Source organism: Thermobia domestica, chromosome 6, assembly GCF_964235325.1.
Source record: "Thermobia domestica chromosome 6, izTheDome1.hap1.1, whole genome shotgun sequence".
NCBI classification, from domain to species: domain Eukaryota; kingdom Metazoa; phylum Arthropoda; class Insecta; order Zygentoma; family Lepismatidae; genus Thermobia; species Thermobia domestica.
The window spans coordinates 8169943-8190881 of NC_137459.1; the positions used below are offsets into that span (position 1 = coordinate 8169943).

General features: G+C 36.5%; 1 protein-coding gene across 1 annotated transcript in view; it reads left to right on the forward strand.

The window, feature by feature from the left end:
* The first annotated feature begins 4381 nt into the window (after positions 1–4381).
* Positions 4382–20939, forward strand: part of LOC145687632 (histamine H1 receptor-like) — an 88840-nt gene continuing 72282 nt past the window's right edge. Inside the window, exon 1 of the mRNA XM_081761096.1 lies at positions 4382–4467. Within this exon, the coding sequence (XP_081617222.1) occupies positions 4386–4467 (82 nt within the window). The 5' untranslated portion in view covers positions 4382–4385. The remainder of the gene's footprint in view (positions 4468–20939) is intronic.

Consider the following 20939-nt stretch of genomic DNA (forward strand, 5'->3'; position numbering starts at 1 on the left):
TAAGTGCGTTTGTAAAAAATGTCTTTCTATGTCAGATAGAAGTTTCTTTGCGTATTTATGATTCCTTAAATAATGCTGCCAGCCACTGAAAACTGTAAAGATCTCTCTTTTCCAGAAAACAAGTTTGGAAGTTTCTTTACAATAGTTATTAAAAGTTTCAGTATCCTACATAAACCAGCAAGTTTAATCAGTCGATCATCACTCAGGCGTCTTAGATCCATCCAAGGGTACTTAGTTTGAATCTTAGGTATTCATGAATGTACTGCAAGTGGGTATAAAACAAAAAGAGTGTAAAACAAAATTTCCTGGAATTACAGTGCACAACGTATATGGTTGGGCGAACTGTTTAGTATAGTGCGGTGATGTGTGCTTAACATGTAGGCACCCATTACCGTTACTTACGGCTTTTAAGCTCATTGTCCACTAACTCTTAATTCAGATAGCTTTCAAATTGCATCACAATATTGTGTTAATAATTAAAAAAAAAGTATCACATGGAAATAGAACCCAGAACCACATGTAGTAAATACTGCCCTAAAACCATCCGGGTATAGCAGAAAATTTCTTTCGTTTAGATATTGTCGTTCAAAAAATAGCACTGTATTGTTCTAGACTTCCAAGACGCTAAGTAATTTAGTAAAATGAAACTAATCCTCAAAAATTGCACTTCTGTTTGGCAATTATAACACATGATGTCCAGAGATTGAAAGTATAATCTCTTCACAATTTTGCTAATTATAAAGCAATTGTGACGAATCATTCTTAAATATAATTTTATCGTTTCTTGCATGAATTCTTCCTTGAGTGGCCTATAACGCAACGTAAAACATAGAGCCTCAAGACAACTTACACAGAAACAAAAGCACTAAACTTCCAAGAATCTAAAAGTTATTCCTGCACCTAATGTTGTCTTTTTCGTTCAGAAACAAACAGATTTTTTTTCAATCAAGGATTACTGAATATTTTCAACGAACTTAGAAAGTTAGTTACTGAATTCTCTATGTCTGTGTATCTGTCTGTTATTTGCGACTTTTTTTTTCAATTTTGAGTCCTCCATTCGATAGAGCATCAGAAACTATTTCAGAAAGTGATTGGATTTTTAACGTCACTCTTAATGTTCCCGAGATATTGGCCAAAAATTCCGATACCGGGATATTTAAGGAGCAATATCTCGGGAACCATAAGTCATAGAGAGATTATATTGGCATTGATCAATACCTAAGAGGATTATGAACCTTTCGGTAACAAATAGTAACCGGTAGCCACTCGCCAACTGGCCACCGTTCCTCAGATATTGGCCCAAAAAGTTTCAATTTCAGGAATTTGAGAAGCCACATCTCGGGAACCATAAGTCATAGAGAGATGATATTTTGCAAAGTTTTCAATTTTGAGCCCTCCATTTTCAGCATGTGTCTTCGTAAACGAACATATCGTAGAACGTTTTTAACAGAATTCTTAAAACATGTGGAAATAAAATTTAGTACTGAAAGAAATTATAAATGGATAGATATATTACAAGAATTGTTTAATGTGTATAATAGTAAAGTACATAGAACACTTGGTGCAAAAACTGTAGAAGTTAATAATAATGATAATAATAATAATCTTTTTAAGTTCGTTCTGGCAATGCTCTTGGAGCATTCTCAACTGGTTTTATTCTGACATCACTTGATGTCATCATTTTTAAAGACGGTAAAATACTCACATTTTTAAATCTGTAAGTTTTATTTTTTTACGATTATGCATGCTAGGCTAAAGCAGGCGGTGATGATGATAAATGAATGAAATGGTGGAATGAGGAAAGTGGGAGGAAACTGGAGATTCCCGAGTATATCGTACTGTAAAAGTACTATCGTCAGTATTAGAGCACAATATGAGATTGAAATCACTGAACCACCGTGCCCAATAACTACATCTCACGAGAAGTTTCCTCTTCATTGTATGATGAACATTCTTGCACCTAAATGGTTTAATTATCGTCTTTCATTTTTTTCTTTTGTAAGAAATAATAGCAGGGCAGTATATATCGTATCGGATCGACGAAATTTATCCCTTTTTTGGCCAAACTTCGTGTGATGATAAACCTTCATAAGCTTAGGATACGTATGAAATACCATGGTGCGCAAGCCTTTGGTTTTTGACTTATTTACCATCAGAATTGGAATTTTGGCTTACTTGAATCCTAACTCCAAGGTTTTTAGCCAATAACTAAAAAACAAAAATCTGAATACCATGGCAATTCATGTACACATTAACCTTGTTAAAATCAACTGAAGTTTCAAATTTTGTCAAATGGACGCCTTTAAATATCCGAGTTATTGGGCACGAAATTTCGGGCTTTGATTTAAAAAACAGTTACATAAGCCGTTTATAATCAGGGTGTGTTTATAATCAAGACTAGCCTTTGGCCAACTCTGGGCTCCGCCCCCTGTCTCCCTCCTTTTCTCGGCCTACGGCCTCGCCTCTTATGTATTAGCCTTTGTATTAAGAGTAAATTTCGTGCATTTGCTCTTAAATTTCCTGAATTCGGAACAGCTGGAGGCTTCTCCCCCTAACACCCGCGTTTACTCGGCCTACGGCCTCGCACCTCTTAAGCTCATAAATCTACCAAATTTCAAGTTTCCTTCCGTATTACAACTATTTAAAATATAAGGTTTTGTTTCCCAAGAAAACACCCATTTAAATAACATACGAATTTCTTTGTCCCTCATTAAGACCCTTTAAAAACTAAAAATATTCACTTTTGGCAATTTTTCTGTGGGTTAGTCCTTGAAGTTTATATTCATGCCAAATTTCATCATTCATCATTTCATCATTCAAATTTCATCACACACCTGCTGGAAGTGTATAAACATTTTGGGGTGGGGAAGACGTCCCATATAAATAACATGCGGAATTTTTCCAGTTCCCCATAAAACTACTATAAAGTTAAAAAAAAAAAAAATACTTTAACAGATTCACTTTGGTAACGCTAACTAAAACGTACAAGCATATCAAATTTCAAGTTTGCATTCAAATTCCAATACCTAAAATACTAGATAATAGGTCCAAATAAAGCCCATTTAAATAACATGGGGAATTACTTTATCTCTGCTGTAGACCCCGGAAAATTAAAAATATTCTCTTTTGGCAATTTTTTTTTTCTGTCGGTTAGTCCTGGAAAGCTATTATCATGTCAAATTTAATCATTGTAGTCCTACAGGAAGTGCCCAATACTTTTGAGGTGTAAAAGGTATCCCATATAAATAACATGGGAGAGATTTTTCAGCTTCCCATTAAACCACTCTAAATTTGGAAATTTTTATGTTTACTGATTTACTTAGGTAATGCTAATGAAAACGTGCACGCATCCCAAATTCCAAGGTTCTATTATAAATCTACAACCACATGTTGTATCATTTTCTTGTAATAAGCTTGTAATTTTGTCTGGGCGATACTTGATTTTTATATGCACTAGCTTGCTATTCCGATAGAAGAAGAAGAAGATATAGACACTTTTTTTTGAATATATGTAATGGAATGTTTTTGGTAAGCATGGCAACGGATTACTTGTTGATTATTCTGACAAAAACATAAGTTATACTGTTATAAAATTGTTCCACGTTAAAGATTTGAAATATTTGGAATAAACGATATATTGTATGAAAAGTGAGTGAATTATTTGATTCATTCATATTGGCTTAATAACATTTTAAGGATCAGGGAGAAAAAATTGTTATAAATCCAAGTTCATAAACATGAGATTATAGGTCCAAAAAAGACCCATTTAAATGAGATGGGGAAATTATTATCCCCCCCCCCTTTAGACCTCCTAAAAATTAAAAAAAAATATTCTCTTTTGACAATTTCAGCTTTCCACGTCAAACGGAAATACCCCTTTAATTTATGTCAGTTCATATAGTTTTATATATAATTAGGATTTGCTAAATATCAATGAAAGGCGACTCCTTCCTCTAAGAAACCTGTTAGATAAGTAAGTGGAGTGGGTATTTATAATCAAAATTTGCTAAATATCAATGAATGGCTATTTCTTTCTCCAAGAAACCTGTTAGTTATGTAAGTGCAGTGTGTATTTATAATCAAGTTTGGATAAATATAAATAACTGGCGATTTCTTCCTGTAAGAAACCTGTTAGATAAGTAAGTGGAGTGGGTATTTATAATCAAGATTTGCTAAATATCAATGAATGGCGATTCCTTTCTCTAAGAAACCTGTTAGATATGTAAGTACAATGTGTATTTATAATCAAAATTTGCTAAATATCAATACAAGGTGATTTTTTCCCCTGATATAGGGAATTTTCTACTTCTATATATTTTGTAAATGTAATTCTTATAGCATCCAATCGCTAACGCGTTTTGTTCTTTTTATTTCAGGTTTCGAATATGTTCATTATGAGTTTGGCAGCAGCGGATCTTACCGTTGGAGGAATTGTGATGCCCATTAGTTCTGTGTATGCTATTACAGGTAACTAAATCTCTCGCAGCCTTTACTAACAAACGTATAACGTAAGACTGCATCCAAGACTGTTTAATTGGTCAGAATAATGCAGAAACAAAGGCAAAGAAGATAACAAGGAAGACAAAAAACACAACAAATACAACAAAGACAGAAACTAAGACAGACAGCTGGGAAACTCTAGAAAGTAATCTTTTATCTTAAATTCTTTCTCAATAATTTGTCTACTTAATATTACAATAGCGTAAATAACTGATTTCAAACCTTCTCTTGATGAGGACACAGTTTAATAAACAGTCATGACAACACGATACACATATGATAGAATAGATTAGAATTGAACATTCTTGGTGACGTTATAGAGGTTGACTGTTATGCCTAGTAGGTCTCAAAATTGATCCTAACTTGTTATTAAAGGCTTCGTGCCATAAATAAAATATATCGTGTAGAGCAGCGTTTCCCAACCTTTTTCAACTTGCGGCACACTACGGGTGTAACTTGAATTGTCGCGGCACACTCATAGATATTATTATTATTATTATTATTATTATTATTATTATTATTATTATTATTATTATTTGCAAATATAAAATACCATGGTAATTTTTTTCTGTGATTACTGATCTCTTTCTCACTGACATGAATGTTTGATCACTGGTTTTACCCTGTGTTAATTCATTATGCTTATTTTTTATTCTAATTTTAACATAGAAAACAATTGCAATGAAATATAGGACTCAGATTGTTAAAAATACGCTTTCTTTTTCGAAAACTGTATCCAACCTTTCATTAAGAACGAAGATCACTAAATAACGAACGAACAAACAAATGTCTTGTACTTTTAACTTTGCTGTTTTAATCAAAACCGGTGCATATTATTACAATCGCATAGCTTGCGATGCGTCGAAGTCAAAACACAGCTGTTGAACAAAGTGTTGTTCTGTCATTCACGTCCGAATGAGTGTTCTACGAACGTTAACTTGACGCGTACTGTACAAGTGCTTCCATTTCTCGGTGTTAGTATAACTCTCAATTGAAACGCAACATAGCAGCTAACCGTGGAAATGTATACGAGCAAATATACTGTCTGCTACACAGTAATAGATGTAGAATAATATATTACAATTACAATATTTTTTTCCATGGTAGAAATTCATAGTAATGTGAAATACAAAAATATACATTCTTTCCGTATGTCTTACAATTTGGTTGCTATCGAATTAATAATTTTGTTTCGATTTCCTCGCGGCACACCGGTTGGGAAACGCTGGTGTAGAGTCTTGATTTGTACGCCTTCAGGATAACGTAAAGTTAGCTTTTAAATTTTAAAATTTCACGTGACGCCCCATCATAAATAATTATGCTTATCATCCAAAGAATTACACAATCGTTGCCAAGTCAACGTACAAGTATGTTGAACCGCTCCCATGTACTATGAAGAGTCCTCAAATATTGTGCTCTAATTCCTATCTTATTCCTTCTCTGACTTGTTTTCCTTTCGCAATACATAAAATAATATATAACTTATCATATTACAAAGAGGATGTAGCTCTTTCAACAAATTTACATATATTATCTATATTATCCCTCAGCAATATAGACAAAATCATCAATAGTTTAAAATTATATATATATATATATATATATATATATATATATATATATATATATATATATATATATATATATATATATATAAGTGTGTGTGTGTGTTTACAATATGATAAGTAGAGACCGGATATTTAGGCATTAAAAACCTGGAAAATAGGCAGGCAAAAAGGCACTTAAAATTTAAAAAATAGGCAGTAAAATAGGCACTAAAATGTAACTCGAAATAATGAAGATAAATACTCAAGACAATAAATAAATTCAAGTCATAGATAATGTTCAAAAAATATAGAAACACACCTGCTTCCTAATATCTTCTTTTATTGTATGTGTAAAAACGATGCTTGACATGTATTCCATGTATATTTCGTAAATACATTTTCTACAGCACTTTATCACTACATATAACAGTCCAAATTTTATATACTTTATCAGTACATACACCAGTCCAAAGTTTTACAGCACTTTGTCAATACACATTGCATTCCAAACTCTTACAACATCTTATCACTACAAACAGCACTTACATTTCTTGGAAGAGGCAGAAACCTTTCTTGAAATACTAAATTATATATTTCCCACAATAAAGTGAAATTTTGAAAAAAATGCATATAATAGGCAACATTAGGCACTAAAATAGTTATTTAGGCAGGAATGGGTGAAATAGGCAAAATAGGCCAAATAAAATTGGTTTAAATTGAAACTATGACTCCCCATACAAAGTTTAAAACGTTATTTCTGATCATATCTTTAATATTAAAGAATAGGCATTTTGCCTAACATCCGGTCTCTAATGATAAGTGTGTCCGCTTCTTTTCTTCTCTCCGTTGTTCTACAAAGCATTAATGATCTGTCTAGGCTTAAGTTGTTCTTATTGTTTCATGTGTTTTGTTTATTGTTTATCAAAATTAAAAACGTGTATATTTTTTTTGTAACTAACCCACAATAAACGCACTATAAAGTGAAGTATTTTGAACTAATTTGCAATGCCAATCGTATAAATACAATATATATATATATATATATATATATATATATATATATATATATATATATATATATATATATATATATATATATATATATATATTAATAATGAAATTTCATTTGAAAAGAAAACCTTGAAAAAGTTGCCTAGAGAAGAATAGTCTCAAGTTCTATTGACTTAAATATGACAGTAATTATATTTTACGTCATAAACTCAAGACTTTTTTGTGTGATCAAAGTGTGTATCATGTATAAACAGCTTGTGGAGGAACTAGTGCAAGACTATTTACTAACTTACACTCACATGTAAATACAACATAAAACTAGAGGAAAGCAAGTTTTACTTTGGAAATATTTGCTCTAAAATGAAACTTTGACTCGCTGATGTTCTCAAATATTTTGGAATCAATATTTTTGCAACACTTATAATCCGTAAGTGCAAAATGTATAAAGTACAAGTTTAGGGGAAAAAAGAAAAGAAAAGAAAAATGGTATAGCCTTAAAGGCTTCAAATCTTGATGTTTGATTTCAGTTTGCAATATAAGACTTCTCGTTGGTGTTGACACAAGTTGCAAAACACTTTGAAGAATTATTCGTAAAGATGTCTCGTTTTCATGTTTTCTTAACATTCGTTAGATATATATCAAATGCAATTTCTTGTAATAATTTTATCATTTTATTTGACAAGCTTGTAACCTTCGGTCACAGTCATAGAATTCTGAACAGAACTTAATTTTCCTTTTTGTAAATGAAAAATGCACAATTTAAATTAATAATTTTTTAATTTTAAAACCTTTTAAAATTGCAACTTTAAAAAAAATACATTAAATGTTATTAAATGTTTTCTCCTTACACGTGAATTCGTTTGACTTTCTTTCTCTGTTCACAATTGATTTTAACTACTACCTAAATAACATTTCTCATGTTATTAATTCTCGCGTTAAATTAATATATTAAGAACTTTGATTATGGATAACTTAAGAACCGAAAGGCTTAGCATCAGAACACTTTTCACATGCTTGTATAGCGATCATGTTCTAGTGTCATGCTCAGAAGGGAAGTTCGGGAGAAAGCACTCGCCTGCAGAGAAACTAAGCATATCGTTTGAAAAACCGATTCATGCTGGTTACAACAAACTAATAAAACTTCTGTACAGTTGAGAACTTTCAACGTTAAATGCCAGAAGTACTGTATATAACTGATGTATCCTCTTCCATGGCGAAGCCTGATGGTTTAAAATTGCTACTGCTTGATCACTGGGGTCAATTCACAGATTAGAATAAATGATTTTAGAATAACTGTCCGTCCGTTCATCTCTTTATCCGTTCGTCTGTTCACTCCATTAGATTTATGTACACTCGCCCACAGACCATATCGGTCAACGTTTTCGGGAGAGTTTCGGATTTTCTTCCTACCCCAGTATGTAAGGGTAGTTTACCGAAAGTTGAATACTAAAAAATATATGATTTTCTCAAAAATGACTCTAACAATTTTGTTTATATTTCATAAACCAATATTTCATTAACAACCCCATGGTCAGGACCGAATTTAGGGGGAGTGCACCGGTCCACGTGCACCTCCCCTCGTTGTAAATATACACTATCTAAAACGAAGAGCCAGTAGTGAAAATAGGAAAACTTTCCGAAACTTTCCGCCATTATGTCTCCATTTGAGGCTTGAAAGAAAGCAGAGCTTTTCAAAAGCAATAGTTTCAGTCGATTTTCAAAAGGTTGAAGGAAAAGGATTCACCAAGCAAAACAATATAACATTTATCAAGTATGGAAGAAAACAGAAGCCAGGAAGAAAGAAGAACAATTTTTCCTGCATAACACTTGCGACTCTCTTTAAAATCTCTCCTCCGTTCTACGCATCAGCGTTGTCAGGGGTAAAGAATATTGTGAAACGTCACTTTGAAGAGTTTCAGTGTGTTTGGCTATTTTGGGAATTATTGGTGCACCCCCACAGACAATCCTGGATCCAGCCCTGTCCGTGCCGTAGTAAATAATTCATTTCTCTGGGGAAAATCTACGAGGGATGGATTATTCTTAAAGACAATTTTTTGAATGATTTTCTTAGGGAATCAAGGGATAAAATTTTCGGGAATTTTGAACCTTTTGGTAAGAGAGAAATACCAGATTGAAGTTTCAAATAGATTCTCAGCTTTAGAAGATTCGGAGTGCACTAGTGTCGAGGATACCTGGATTGAAATTAGAGATAGCATTAAAATTTCAGCAAAAGAAAAATTGGGACAAGCGGAAATACGTAGGAACAAACCATGGCTCGACCAGGAATGCATTAAACTAGCAGAGAAGAGAGAACAGGCAAAATTACGCTGGCTACAAAATCCTAATGAAATAACTACACAAAATTTCGCAGATATCAGGCGGAAAACTTCCAAAACTTTTAGAACAAAGAAACGCGATTTTCTGAAAGCTATAATTAGGGAACTTGAAGATAATAGTAAAAATAAAAACATCCGGGACATGTATAAGGGAATCAACGAATTTAAGAACGGCTATCAACCTCGTGCTTGTACAGGCTTTGTCCGGAAAGTAATAGGACTGAGTCGATTTTTTTAAAAAAAAAATATTGAGCCAATCGTTACAATTCTTTAAAAACTTTCAAAATAGGCTCCTTCTGCGTCGATGCAGCGCTGCCAGCGCGATTTCCAAGCATTGAAGGCGTCACGGAATTCATTCTCCGGAATAGCCTTGAGAGCCGCGGTGCAAGCTGCTTGGATCCCCTCTGTCGTCTCGAAATGCTTGCCTTTCATCGGGCGTTTCAGGCGAGGAAACAAAAAGAAGTCTGGGGGGCACATCTGGGTTGTAGGGCGGCTGCGGAAGCGTTGGGATGCCGGCCTTGGTCAGGTACCTGTTCACAAGAAAGGTGGTGTGAGATGGGGCGTTGTTGTGGTGCAGCTTCCAGTCGGCTCCGATGTGTGGTCGGACCCAATTGACCCTTTATTTGAGTATCTTGAGCACTTCCATGTAAAACTTGGCGTTGACGGTTTGTCCAGAAGGAACAAATTCATGGTGGACGATGCCTTTGATGTCAAAAAAGACAATGAGCATCGTTTTCACTTTGGATTTGCTCATTCTTCCCTTTTTTGGGCGAGGAGACGCCGGCGTGTGCCACTCGGAAGATTGCCTCTTTGTCTCGGGATCATACTCAAAGATCCATGATTCTTCACCTGTGATTACGTTATTCAAAAATTGGGGGTCACTTTCACACATGTTCAAATTTTCTTGGCACAATTCCACTCGCCGCAATTTCTGGTCGTCAGTGAGCACTTTTGGGACAATCTTCGCGCACAACTTGCGCATGTTCAAATGCTCCGTCACAATTTCATGAACCACAGTTTTTGGTAAATTTAACATCTGGGCAATTAAACGAATACTTAGTCGACGGTCTGAGTTCAAAACTTCGCGCACACAAGTCACATTGTCGGTGTTTGTAGAAGTCGAAGGTCTTCCAGCACGGTCTTCATCGGCGACCTCTTCCCGGCCCTTCGAATAGGCCTTGTGCCACCGAAACACACCACTTCTTGCTAAAGCATCATCTGGGTAAGCCTCCTTGATCATATCAAACGTCTCTGTCGCAGATTTACCGAGTTTAACACAGAATTTAATCGCGTACCTCTGCTCTAACGAATGCTGCATTTTCGGCTTGCACCACTCACAGAAACACGTCGCGCGAAAAAGCCTGTCCTGACTCTCCGTGTGCTCGGAGACAACTGACCAGCCGCTCGTTCTTTAGCTAGGAACACCCTCTACCGGATCCAGTCGGTGTGCGCACGCTCCGAAGTACAGTCATGGCGGAATAAAATCAGTCCTATTACTTCCCGGACAAACCCTGTATATTAAAGAAATTTGACGGTACAGTTCTCACTGACACGGATATCATCTTAAATAGATGGAAGTAGCTCAAGTGGTAGAGCGTTGGCTTCGCATTCGGGAGGTCGTGGGTTCGAATCCCGCTGCCGACCATCCTGACTGAGGTTTTCCAGGGTTTCCCTCAGTCCTACCAGGCAAATGCCGGGATGGTACCTACTAAACAGGCCCTGGCCGATACCTTCCCAAATCCTTTCCATTGTTATTGTTGTTGTTGAATATCCAGTGTAAAATGGCCTCTGAGCTGTATCTGGTGATTGTTAAATAAATAAATAAATAAATAAATAAATAAAATAAATAAAAAGATTTCTTTGACGATTTGCCTAACACTCAATGAAAAACTAGTGTGCGTGGAAAAAAGGAGATAAACACCGCAGAACCGTACATTCCAGAACCCAACCGAATAGAAGTAGAAACCGCTCTAAAGAAATTAAAGGAACACAAATCTCCGGGTGCAGATGAAATTCCGGCTGAGTTAATTTTAGCTGGAGGCGAAAAATTGTGGAACAAGGTACACAAACTCATTCTCCTTATCTGGAACAAGGAAGAATTGCCACAAGAGTGGAAAGAATCAATCATTGTTCCAATTCGCAAGAAAGGCGACAAAACTGACTGTAATAATTATCGAGGCATTTCTCTTCTGTCAACATCCTATAAAATCCTTTCAAAAAATTTTATTAGCAAGATTGACCCCCTACGCAGATGAAATTATTGGAGATTATAAGTGCGGATTTAGACGAAATTGATCAACTATCGACCAAATATTTACCATTCGCCAAATACTCGAAAAAAAGTGGGAATACAATACACCGCTACATCAACTATTTATTGATTTTAGAAAGGCGTACGACTCGGTTAGGAGAAAAACATTATACAACGTTCTTACAGAACTTGGAATACCGAGAAAGCTAATTAGATTAATTAAGATATGTTTAAATGAATCCCAAAGTAAAGTCCGGGTAGGGAAATTTTTGTACAGGTGCTTTCACGTCGAAAATGGCCTGAAACAAGGAGATGCGTTGTCGCCATTATTATTTAACTTCGTTCTGGAATACGCTATAAGAAAAATCAAAGATAGCAACCAGGGCCTACAGTTGAACGGTATTTACCAGGTTATGGCATATGCTGATGATGTAAATTTAATAGGTTATGATAGGAGAACAATAGAAAGAAATGCAGAGATCTTATTAAACGCTTGCAGGGACATGGGTTTAGAAGTAAATGCAGAGAAAACTAAATACATGGAAGTGCGTCGAGATCGGAATACAACAAATTATGGATGCGTTAAAATATTAAATAATACTTTTGATAAACTGGATAGTTTCAAATATCTAGGATCAATATTAACAGAGGAAACTCATATTCACGGAGAAACTAAATGTCGACTAAAAGCAGGGAATTCGTGTTACTATTCGGTTCAAAATCTCTTGTCGTCGCGAATTCTGTCAAGGAATTTGAAGCTTAAAATATACAAAACGATAATCATGTCTGTTGTTTTGTATGGCTACGAAACATGGTCACTTACTCTGAGGGAAGAACATAGACTGAAAGTATTTGAGAACAAAATCCTGAGACGAATATTCGGACCCAAGAGGAACGGGAATGGGGAATGGCGGAAAATTCATAACGAGGAACTACATAATTTATATAGTTTACCCAACATTGTGAGAGTCGTCAAGCCTAGGAGGCTTAGGTGGGCGGGTCATGTAGCTAAAATGGAAGAAAGTAGAAACGCTTTCAAAGTCTTGACTGGAAGACCAATCGGAAAACGACCATCAGGAAGACCTAGGCGCAGATGAGAGGACAATATTAAGATGGATCTCGCAGAGATAGGAATACAAAGTAGAAACTGGATGCAGTTAGCTAAGGATAGAAGTCAGTGGAGAGCTTTTGTGAACGCGGCATTGAAGCTCCGGGTTCCACATTCCATAGTGTGAGTTAGTTAGTTGGTAAAAAAGAGATTTTTTCAGGTTACTTTCTGTAAAGTTTGGAAAAAATGTAAAAGAAAATAATTTGTATTAGGTTAGTTTTACTAACGAAACCGATTTTTTTTTCGGAACGTGTGAAAAATGCAAGTTGAGAAATTTCAATATAGCGAATATTAAAAAAGCACTCGAAAAGAAAACTGTTGCAATTATTCTTGAAAATTAATATTATTTCGTCGTGTGCTTTATAGTAGTTTATTCGTGGATGTGCATTAAACATGCTCATGCAACAAACAAGTAATTTGAATGAAACTGAGTTCTTAATATGTTCTCTGATCTGGTGAAGTTTTGTTACCTTTAACCAAACTACTTCTTGAAAGAAAAGACAGTAGGCAAATTTCACTAACACTCATGCACTGAAACATATGATTACTATTATTTAATATTTTAATATAGACACTTATATAAACTTTAGGTACAAAATCCTTTATGTAAACAAATGTCTGTTTTCTAGTGCGACAATTTTATAATTAAACTGACTATGTAACTTAAGGTGCAATTTCAGGGACGGTGAGGGGGACATACATCGAAAATAACCGATATTAAGTGTCGAATCCATTATTTTCGGGGTCGCTGAGATGAACAAACACGGCCGATGTTTGTAACAAGATTGTAACAAGATATAATAAAGAACTCTGAGACCCTCTCAAAGTCACCCACATCTACTATTCCAATACTTCAGTTCCCTAAGAGAGGGCGTAACCCTCTAACAGGTTTTTAGCCGGAACGGCTAGTCACTTGCGAAAAAAAACGTACAATTGAACTGGCCACCTGGAGCTCTAACCAAGTTTAAAAAATAGGGTATCCGTAGCTGGCGGAGAAAAGTAAGCGATTCACTAAGAATTTCCATCCCCATTGGTTTTAATCGTGAACTTCTTAAATACGGTTGGATTACTTACCTCTCTGAGGATTAAGGAAACAATCGTCGAGTTGATTTTAAGCCTCCACCCAGGCTAACACACCTAATTGATCTTTACTGTTGACAAACTTGCTATTCTTTTGGGTTAACGATTTGTTTGTGATATTCTCCACTTCGAGGGCTGATATCATCGAAACTAGTTGACGACTTTGGCACCTTCACCGGCTAACGATTTATATTAGTGCTTCCTCCAGAGAGGAGTAGGTACCTAATTAAACTCCACTATACACCATATCCAGTGACCGTCAGTACCCTCTTTTGTGGTAAGCTGGCGCCATCTCCCAGTTTAGTTATGAATATGGCTTCTCAGAAGACATCAGCAAAATCAGATAAAAAAAGTACAATCATCTCGGATTCCAGGTCTCAGGGGGAAAATAATAAAATCTACGTACAAACCAGAAGCTTTTCTAGTGCCTTTAGGCAGCAAGAAGCAAACAGCTGCCCAGGCAAAATTGAAAACCGCTACACTTAAGCAGTCCAGTGCTTCACAACCATCCACTTCGAGTAAGCCCGAATATATGGATTTCAGGGTAGTAGGAACGCTAAAGCGAAGTAGGCCTTCTTTAGCAAACATCAACAAGGCCGAACACCTCACTAACAGTCCCTCAGAATATCCACCTCTCCCACTCAGTAATAAGTTCAAGGTTTTGTCCCCAGCACATTCAGGTAATGCTAGTACTAGCACTAAAAGTGCTACGACAAATCAGCCACCCAGTTTCAAGCCTCCTCCGATTTTCATCTACGGAATTACCAACACATATACATTTATTAAGACATTGTAATATCGTCATCCCCAAGCCCGGAAGAATTCACTACTCCCGGAAAACTATATGCCGATAAGTCTCCTGTCACACCTAAGTAAACTCTTTGAGCGTGTGTCTCTCTGGAGGCTGGAACAGCATGTAGTTACTAGAGACCTTCTACCATTCCATCAGTTTCGGTTTCGTGCCCAACATAGCACTACTACACAATTCGTGCGAGTAGTGGATCATTTAACAGTGGCTTTCAACAGAAAACAACCCACCCTTGGAGTCTACCTGGATGTCTCAAAAGCCTTTGATAAAGTGTGGTTAGCTGGACTATTATAGTATAAACTATACAAGCAAGTTTTTTTTTTCAGATCGTCTTCTGCATTTACTGCGTTCCTACCTCATTGGCAGAAAATTTCATGTGTTTGTTGACGGTGCTAAATCAACGTCTGGATCTATTAAGCAGGTGTTCCACAAGGCGCTGTACTTTCACCGCTTTTATATAATTTGCACACCGTTGTTGCAAATACACAGACGATACTGCCTTTTTAACAACAAGTAGCTTACTTACACAGTGTTACATCTACATGCAACGTCAACTCATAGGTTTTCAGGAATGGGCAAGACGTTGCAGAATGAAAATCAATGCAGACAAAAGCTGTGCTGTCATCCACAGTCGAAGACGCATCCGTGCCCCTCGAAATCTAAAGGATGAGAATGCACGCATTCCTCACGCTACGCATGCCGTGGCTCAGTGGTAGAGCGTTCACCTCCGGTGCTTGGGGTCCCTGGTTCGATCCCAGCTCGCGCCGTGCGGACTTTGTGGTGGACAAACACCGTGCTCGTGGGTTTTCTAGGGGTTATTCTGTTTCCTCCCACTTTCTTCATTCTACAATTTCACTCATCTCTCATTATCACCGCCTCCTTTAGCCTAACCGGCATAACCGTGGGACGTTAAACTTAAAGATTCCATTTCATTTTTCAATTTTTTCATGCTATGCACGCCAAATACTTGGGTGTAACTTTAGACCGTGTCTAACGTTCGCCGCACACATCAGAGACACAAAACAGAGAGAATTACGAAAAATATCAGCGTTGTACCAAATCTTGCGCTGTAGCTCCCTTTCTCACGAGGTCCGAGTTCGCATCTTCAAGATGATAGTCCTGGCTGCAATCTCTTATGCATGCCCTGCCTGACAACATGCTTCACATAGTCACTTACAAAGTCGCGAAAGTGTGCAAACTCGAGATGGTCGTATAATCACTGGTCACGACAAATATAGACGAGACAGCCAGATCCCGGAAGATTTAGAGCAGCCCTGGCCACGGCGAGCAGATAGTGGAAACTCTCCTCGTGAACGCTCACGAGCATTCTACGTGCAAATACCATTGTTCGTACTTCGTGCATCTTCGGGTTTCGTCCTTAGAGGAGCGGAAGTGTTGTCAACCTTGGCGGTAATCACTAGCTTACCAAATAAAAAAAGTATGTATGGTAACTGATTGCCATTTAGTGTAAAGTGTTTTTTTTTACAATGTGGTAACCGTTAACTATAGACAACACAAACTTGTAACAGCAATCAAATGATAAACTATGTACGTTTCTCTTCTTATTTTTTCTTTCCTTTTGTTAAAGAAGGATGTGGTGGAACCAAACCATCGCTTACATTTATAAAAATTTTCTAGCTTGCCCAATGGAAAACCAGTTTTCAATATATATATATATATATATATAATCAAGTTCTTAATCCGAGTGTGGGTTTGTTATATTATGTTGTTTCGCTTTTTAGGAAAAGAGATAATCTGTTGATAAGAAAAAAAACTGTAGCACTTGTTTGTAAGTCTCTAAGTATTATCTCCAGAAAATTAGCTTATGCATGTATGTGTGTACGAATAGGCTTAGCAAGGGGTTGGTTGTGGAGATTAGAAACCATTATTACAGTATCAATAGGAAGAATAGTATTTCTTACTCCACTTTTAAAGTCACTTTGATCGCAAAGAATCAAACAAAATATTAAGAGAGCCAAAGAGATTTTCCATTTTTAAGAGTGACCATTAGTGACTACCATTAGTGTGCTTTTTAACAAGGAGTGTCTTTTTAATAAGGAAAAATATATTGTTCCTGGTTGCTTGCCGGTGGCTTGTTAAAAGTGAAAAAGAATGTTAAATCATATCGACGACTGAAGCTACACGCTTGTCTTTCTTCGATAGTTACTGACTGATTTTGAAAGTCACAATGTTGTAGGCCTACTGTAACAGCGTAAACTCGAAAGGAAACATTCCAACTGAATGATACGAACAATTATTCCCAATGTCTTGAAGATGAAACGTGGGTTGCACGGATAACGCTTAAAGTGGGCTGGACTGCACTGGAATTTCCTTCCGCCAAATTAGTGTTTGGTCTTAACTCAGTTCTTCTGTGTAATTGTCTCTTAACAACATTTGAACATTTCTTTTAGATAATAATAACTAACTAACTCTATGGCCTATGGAACCCGAAGGTTCAATGCCGCGTTTACAAAATATTTCCACTAATTTCTGTCCTGAGCCAACTGCATCCAGTTTCTACTCTGTACTCTTATTTCTGCAAGATCCATCTTAATATTGCCTTCCCATCTACGCCTAGGTCTTCCTAGTGGTCTTCTTCCAATTGGGTTTTCAGTTAAAATTATGAAAACGTTTCTAATTTCTTCCGTTCTGGCTACATGGCCTGCCCTCCTGAACCTTCTACATTTAATGACCCTAACAATGTTAGGTGAGCGGTATAAACTATGCAATTCCTCGTTATGAATTTCCTCCAATCCCCATTTTCATCCCTCTTTGGTCCGAATACTACTACTACTACTACTACTACTACTACTACTACTACTACTAATAATAATAATAATAATAATAATAATAATAATAATACGCATTATTATTATTATTATTATTATTATTATTATTATTATTATTATTATTATTATTATTATTATTATTATTATTATTATCAACCTCCCGTCGTTCTGTTACCAATCTAGCAACGAAAGGCGTTTACAACTTAGCAAACGTGAAGCGAGTGACAAGTTACAGACCGAGTGCTAATGTAATACAACGTCACGAATTGTGTAAGCAAGCTAAAAAGGCCTGAAACAATTCGTTTCCGATTTTTGCAGTCGTTTTTATGTCTGTAAGCTGACATGTTTAATATTAGTTTCTTTCTTTCTTTCTTGTTCATTTGTTAATTACTTCAACGCTAACTGTAACCTCTGTCATGCGTCTTCCTCGATCAAAAAACGTACCAATTTTATTTCCTGCAGTGTTTTCGCGTCACTGCTTTCGAAATGGGGAGGGGGAGAGCACACCTGCACATTTCACGCTTGCATCTGCTGAATGCTTCAACATCGTGTGAATTTCTTACCAGGCTTGGCCGGAGGTTTTTTGCCATCATGTGTGGTTGGCAACACTTATCGGATGCAGTGGAAGGGGCGAAGCTACCAGCCACCTGTGCTCACCTGTTCTTATCTCCGCTCGTGCTCGCTCACGCTTCGGCTCCGGGAGCCACTTCATGGACTGGCCTGATTTAGAGCTACCCACTGGCAGAGACCTTCTACGGCATCTCCACAATAAGTTCTGGCGTACTTTACCCAGACATATAAATCCAGCTATATAACTAACATCGGCACCGAATGCGCTCTGCGGAACGTCTATCGAACACCACGGATTTAACATCTTTCCAGAACTGGTAAGGAAGTAATTACCAACTACTCTGCGACAGTTGCAGATGTAGTCTCCCATACATAACAAAACAATAATAACATCCAACAAACCACCAGCATATCTTGATATATTCTTTGTACCATATTACTCATGGAGTCAGGGGCTCCGGCCCGATACTCTATACATAATCACATAATTACCGTGACCGTGATAGTGTAACGTACAACTGAATGATAACCTTAAGGAGTTGTCATTTATTTTCATATTGCATTTTTTATGTGTATTCACAACCGTCAAAGTTGTGTTTCAAGGAGCAATTCCAATGATTTTAACCAATTGAATTTGTTATATTAAGCAGAATACTCGATTACTGTAGTTGACGCACCTATCATTAACCGAGTAGTCGGCTGTTCCAACATGCTAACAAGGTGATGGGTTATAGGCTATGATTGATAGTGGTAACTACGTGATCGGTTAGCGTACCCCTATGAGTTATTACACTGTAACCTAGCAATATTAACCTGTAACGCAAGCTTGCAATCACCTTTTCTCGTTTACCTTTCTGGTTTGGTTGCTGGGACACATGGCTTTTTTGTCCCTATATTGACAAACTAACTTTGTTTGTGCCCACCTTTTTCTAGTTTACTAGTAACCTTCCTTTTTTGCGTGTAGTTTTCCAGGAGTGGCATGTTAAGAAATAAAAAATAATAATTTTCTGAAAATTGACAAAATCTTTGATTTGCAAATTTGAAATGGTGAATCCGGGCAGTAGGTTGGCGATTCCGGACATTGAACTTTAAAGGAAGGTGTATATATATATATATATATATATATATATATATATATATATATATATATATATATATATATATACGTACATGATAGGTATATTTTAGCTCACTATTTTGCTACAGTAACATTCTAACATGATGAGTACAAAATGTAAAGACAAATACACGATAAATACATACAAATTACTAATATAGCAATTTCTATATTAATTACTGTTGAAATTGTAAGCTAAATGCACAATAGTGTAAATACCACTGTAACGCTTAATTATTAAACATAGTAATCACATTTGTTTCTATTAGAACTACATTGCACTATTATTACTATTTTATTTTATTTTTTATTTTTGTTGTTGTTGTTGTTGTAACAACCAGATTATTAGTGAAATGTAAAATGTGTGTGCACTGAGACCAGCATTTATTTTTCTTGCGTTAATGACGTCGGCCAGTTTCGTGAAGCAATAGTCATATTTCAGAAACATCGTGCAAAGACAAAATACAGTTCCTTATCACTTCCCACGCATCTTTCATGAAACCAGCTTTTACACACACTACAGAAAACCCAGGAACGGTATATGCTTGATGATGGTGCATAATAATTCTTCCCACAAATCCCACAGTTGTTTTCATCCATACCTTCGATTGTGTTTGAGGAGACAGTTTGAAACAAACTGCGTTTCTTGATACTTCATCTTTTAGCAATGCCTGACCTTAGGGATATGAGTTTGTGAGAAGCAACAGCAGGAAAAGATAGGAACTGTTTAACTGAGGACTCTCAAGGCGATTGAGACGTGTTTTTGAATGAGTCTGACGACACACAAGAAAAATTGTTTCCAATTGCTGGCGGCTCATGTTCATTCAACAAAAGAAAAAAAATGAAATTTTTGCGTTTTACGTCCCACGGTTATGTCGGTTAGGCTAAAGGAGACGGTGATGATGAGAGATGAATGAAATGGTGGAATGAAGGAAGTGGGAGGAAACGGGAGAACCCCGAGAAAACCCACGCACACGGTGTTTGTCCACCACAAAGTTCACTTGGCGGGAGCAGGGTTTGAACCCGAGACCCCTAGCACCAGAGGTCATTCAACAAAAGAAATTCATGTTCCCGAATTTGTTGCGGATCAAATGGGAACCAGATGATGTAACCATTCAGTAGTGTAGAATTTGTGAGCATCTTATGATTAGCATTTTGTAATTTAGTTGTGCTGGTAGATCCTAAGATAATTTTAAAGCTTTTTCTGGTGATCACTCGGAGTCCATTTATGGCAAAAATGAATAGACGCTAGAAATAAGCATATACCTCATGTACTATTTCATACTCATAAAGTGAAAAGCGAGAAAAGAGAGTCTTTTGAATCCTCTTAGTTCATTAATTACATTGTCCGGATTCACCTTAACGTAATTAACGTGTCCGAATTCACCCTTACCTAAGCGTCCGGATTCTCCCATTTTGAGCACTGTAAACTTGTGCACGCGTAGAGCAGGCGCGCGCAAAGCAATAGAATTCTTCCAATATGCAAAGAGTAAAGTAGGGACTTCTTTTCGATATATATCTTACTTAACCATTTGCTGACTACCACTTCTGTGTAAAACCTTAATATATTCCACTAAAAATTTACATCAGATCAAACAATGTAAATGAACTTAACGTTTCTTCTTCTTTCCCCCACCGTCTAAACTATGTACAAAACTGTTTGCAGTTCCTACTGAGCACTGAACTGTAGGAAAGTACGGTGCATCAAATAGGCGTCACAACAAGTCTCCATATTACACATGCGAAGAACAATATTATCATAAGCTTAGAATGTCCGGATTCAGCGACTGTCCGGAATCACCCAAACTTACTATATATATAC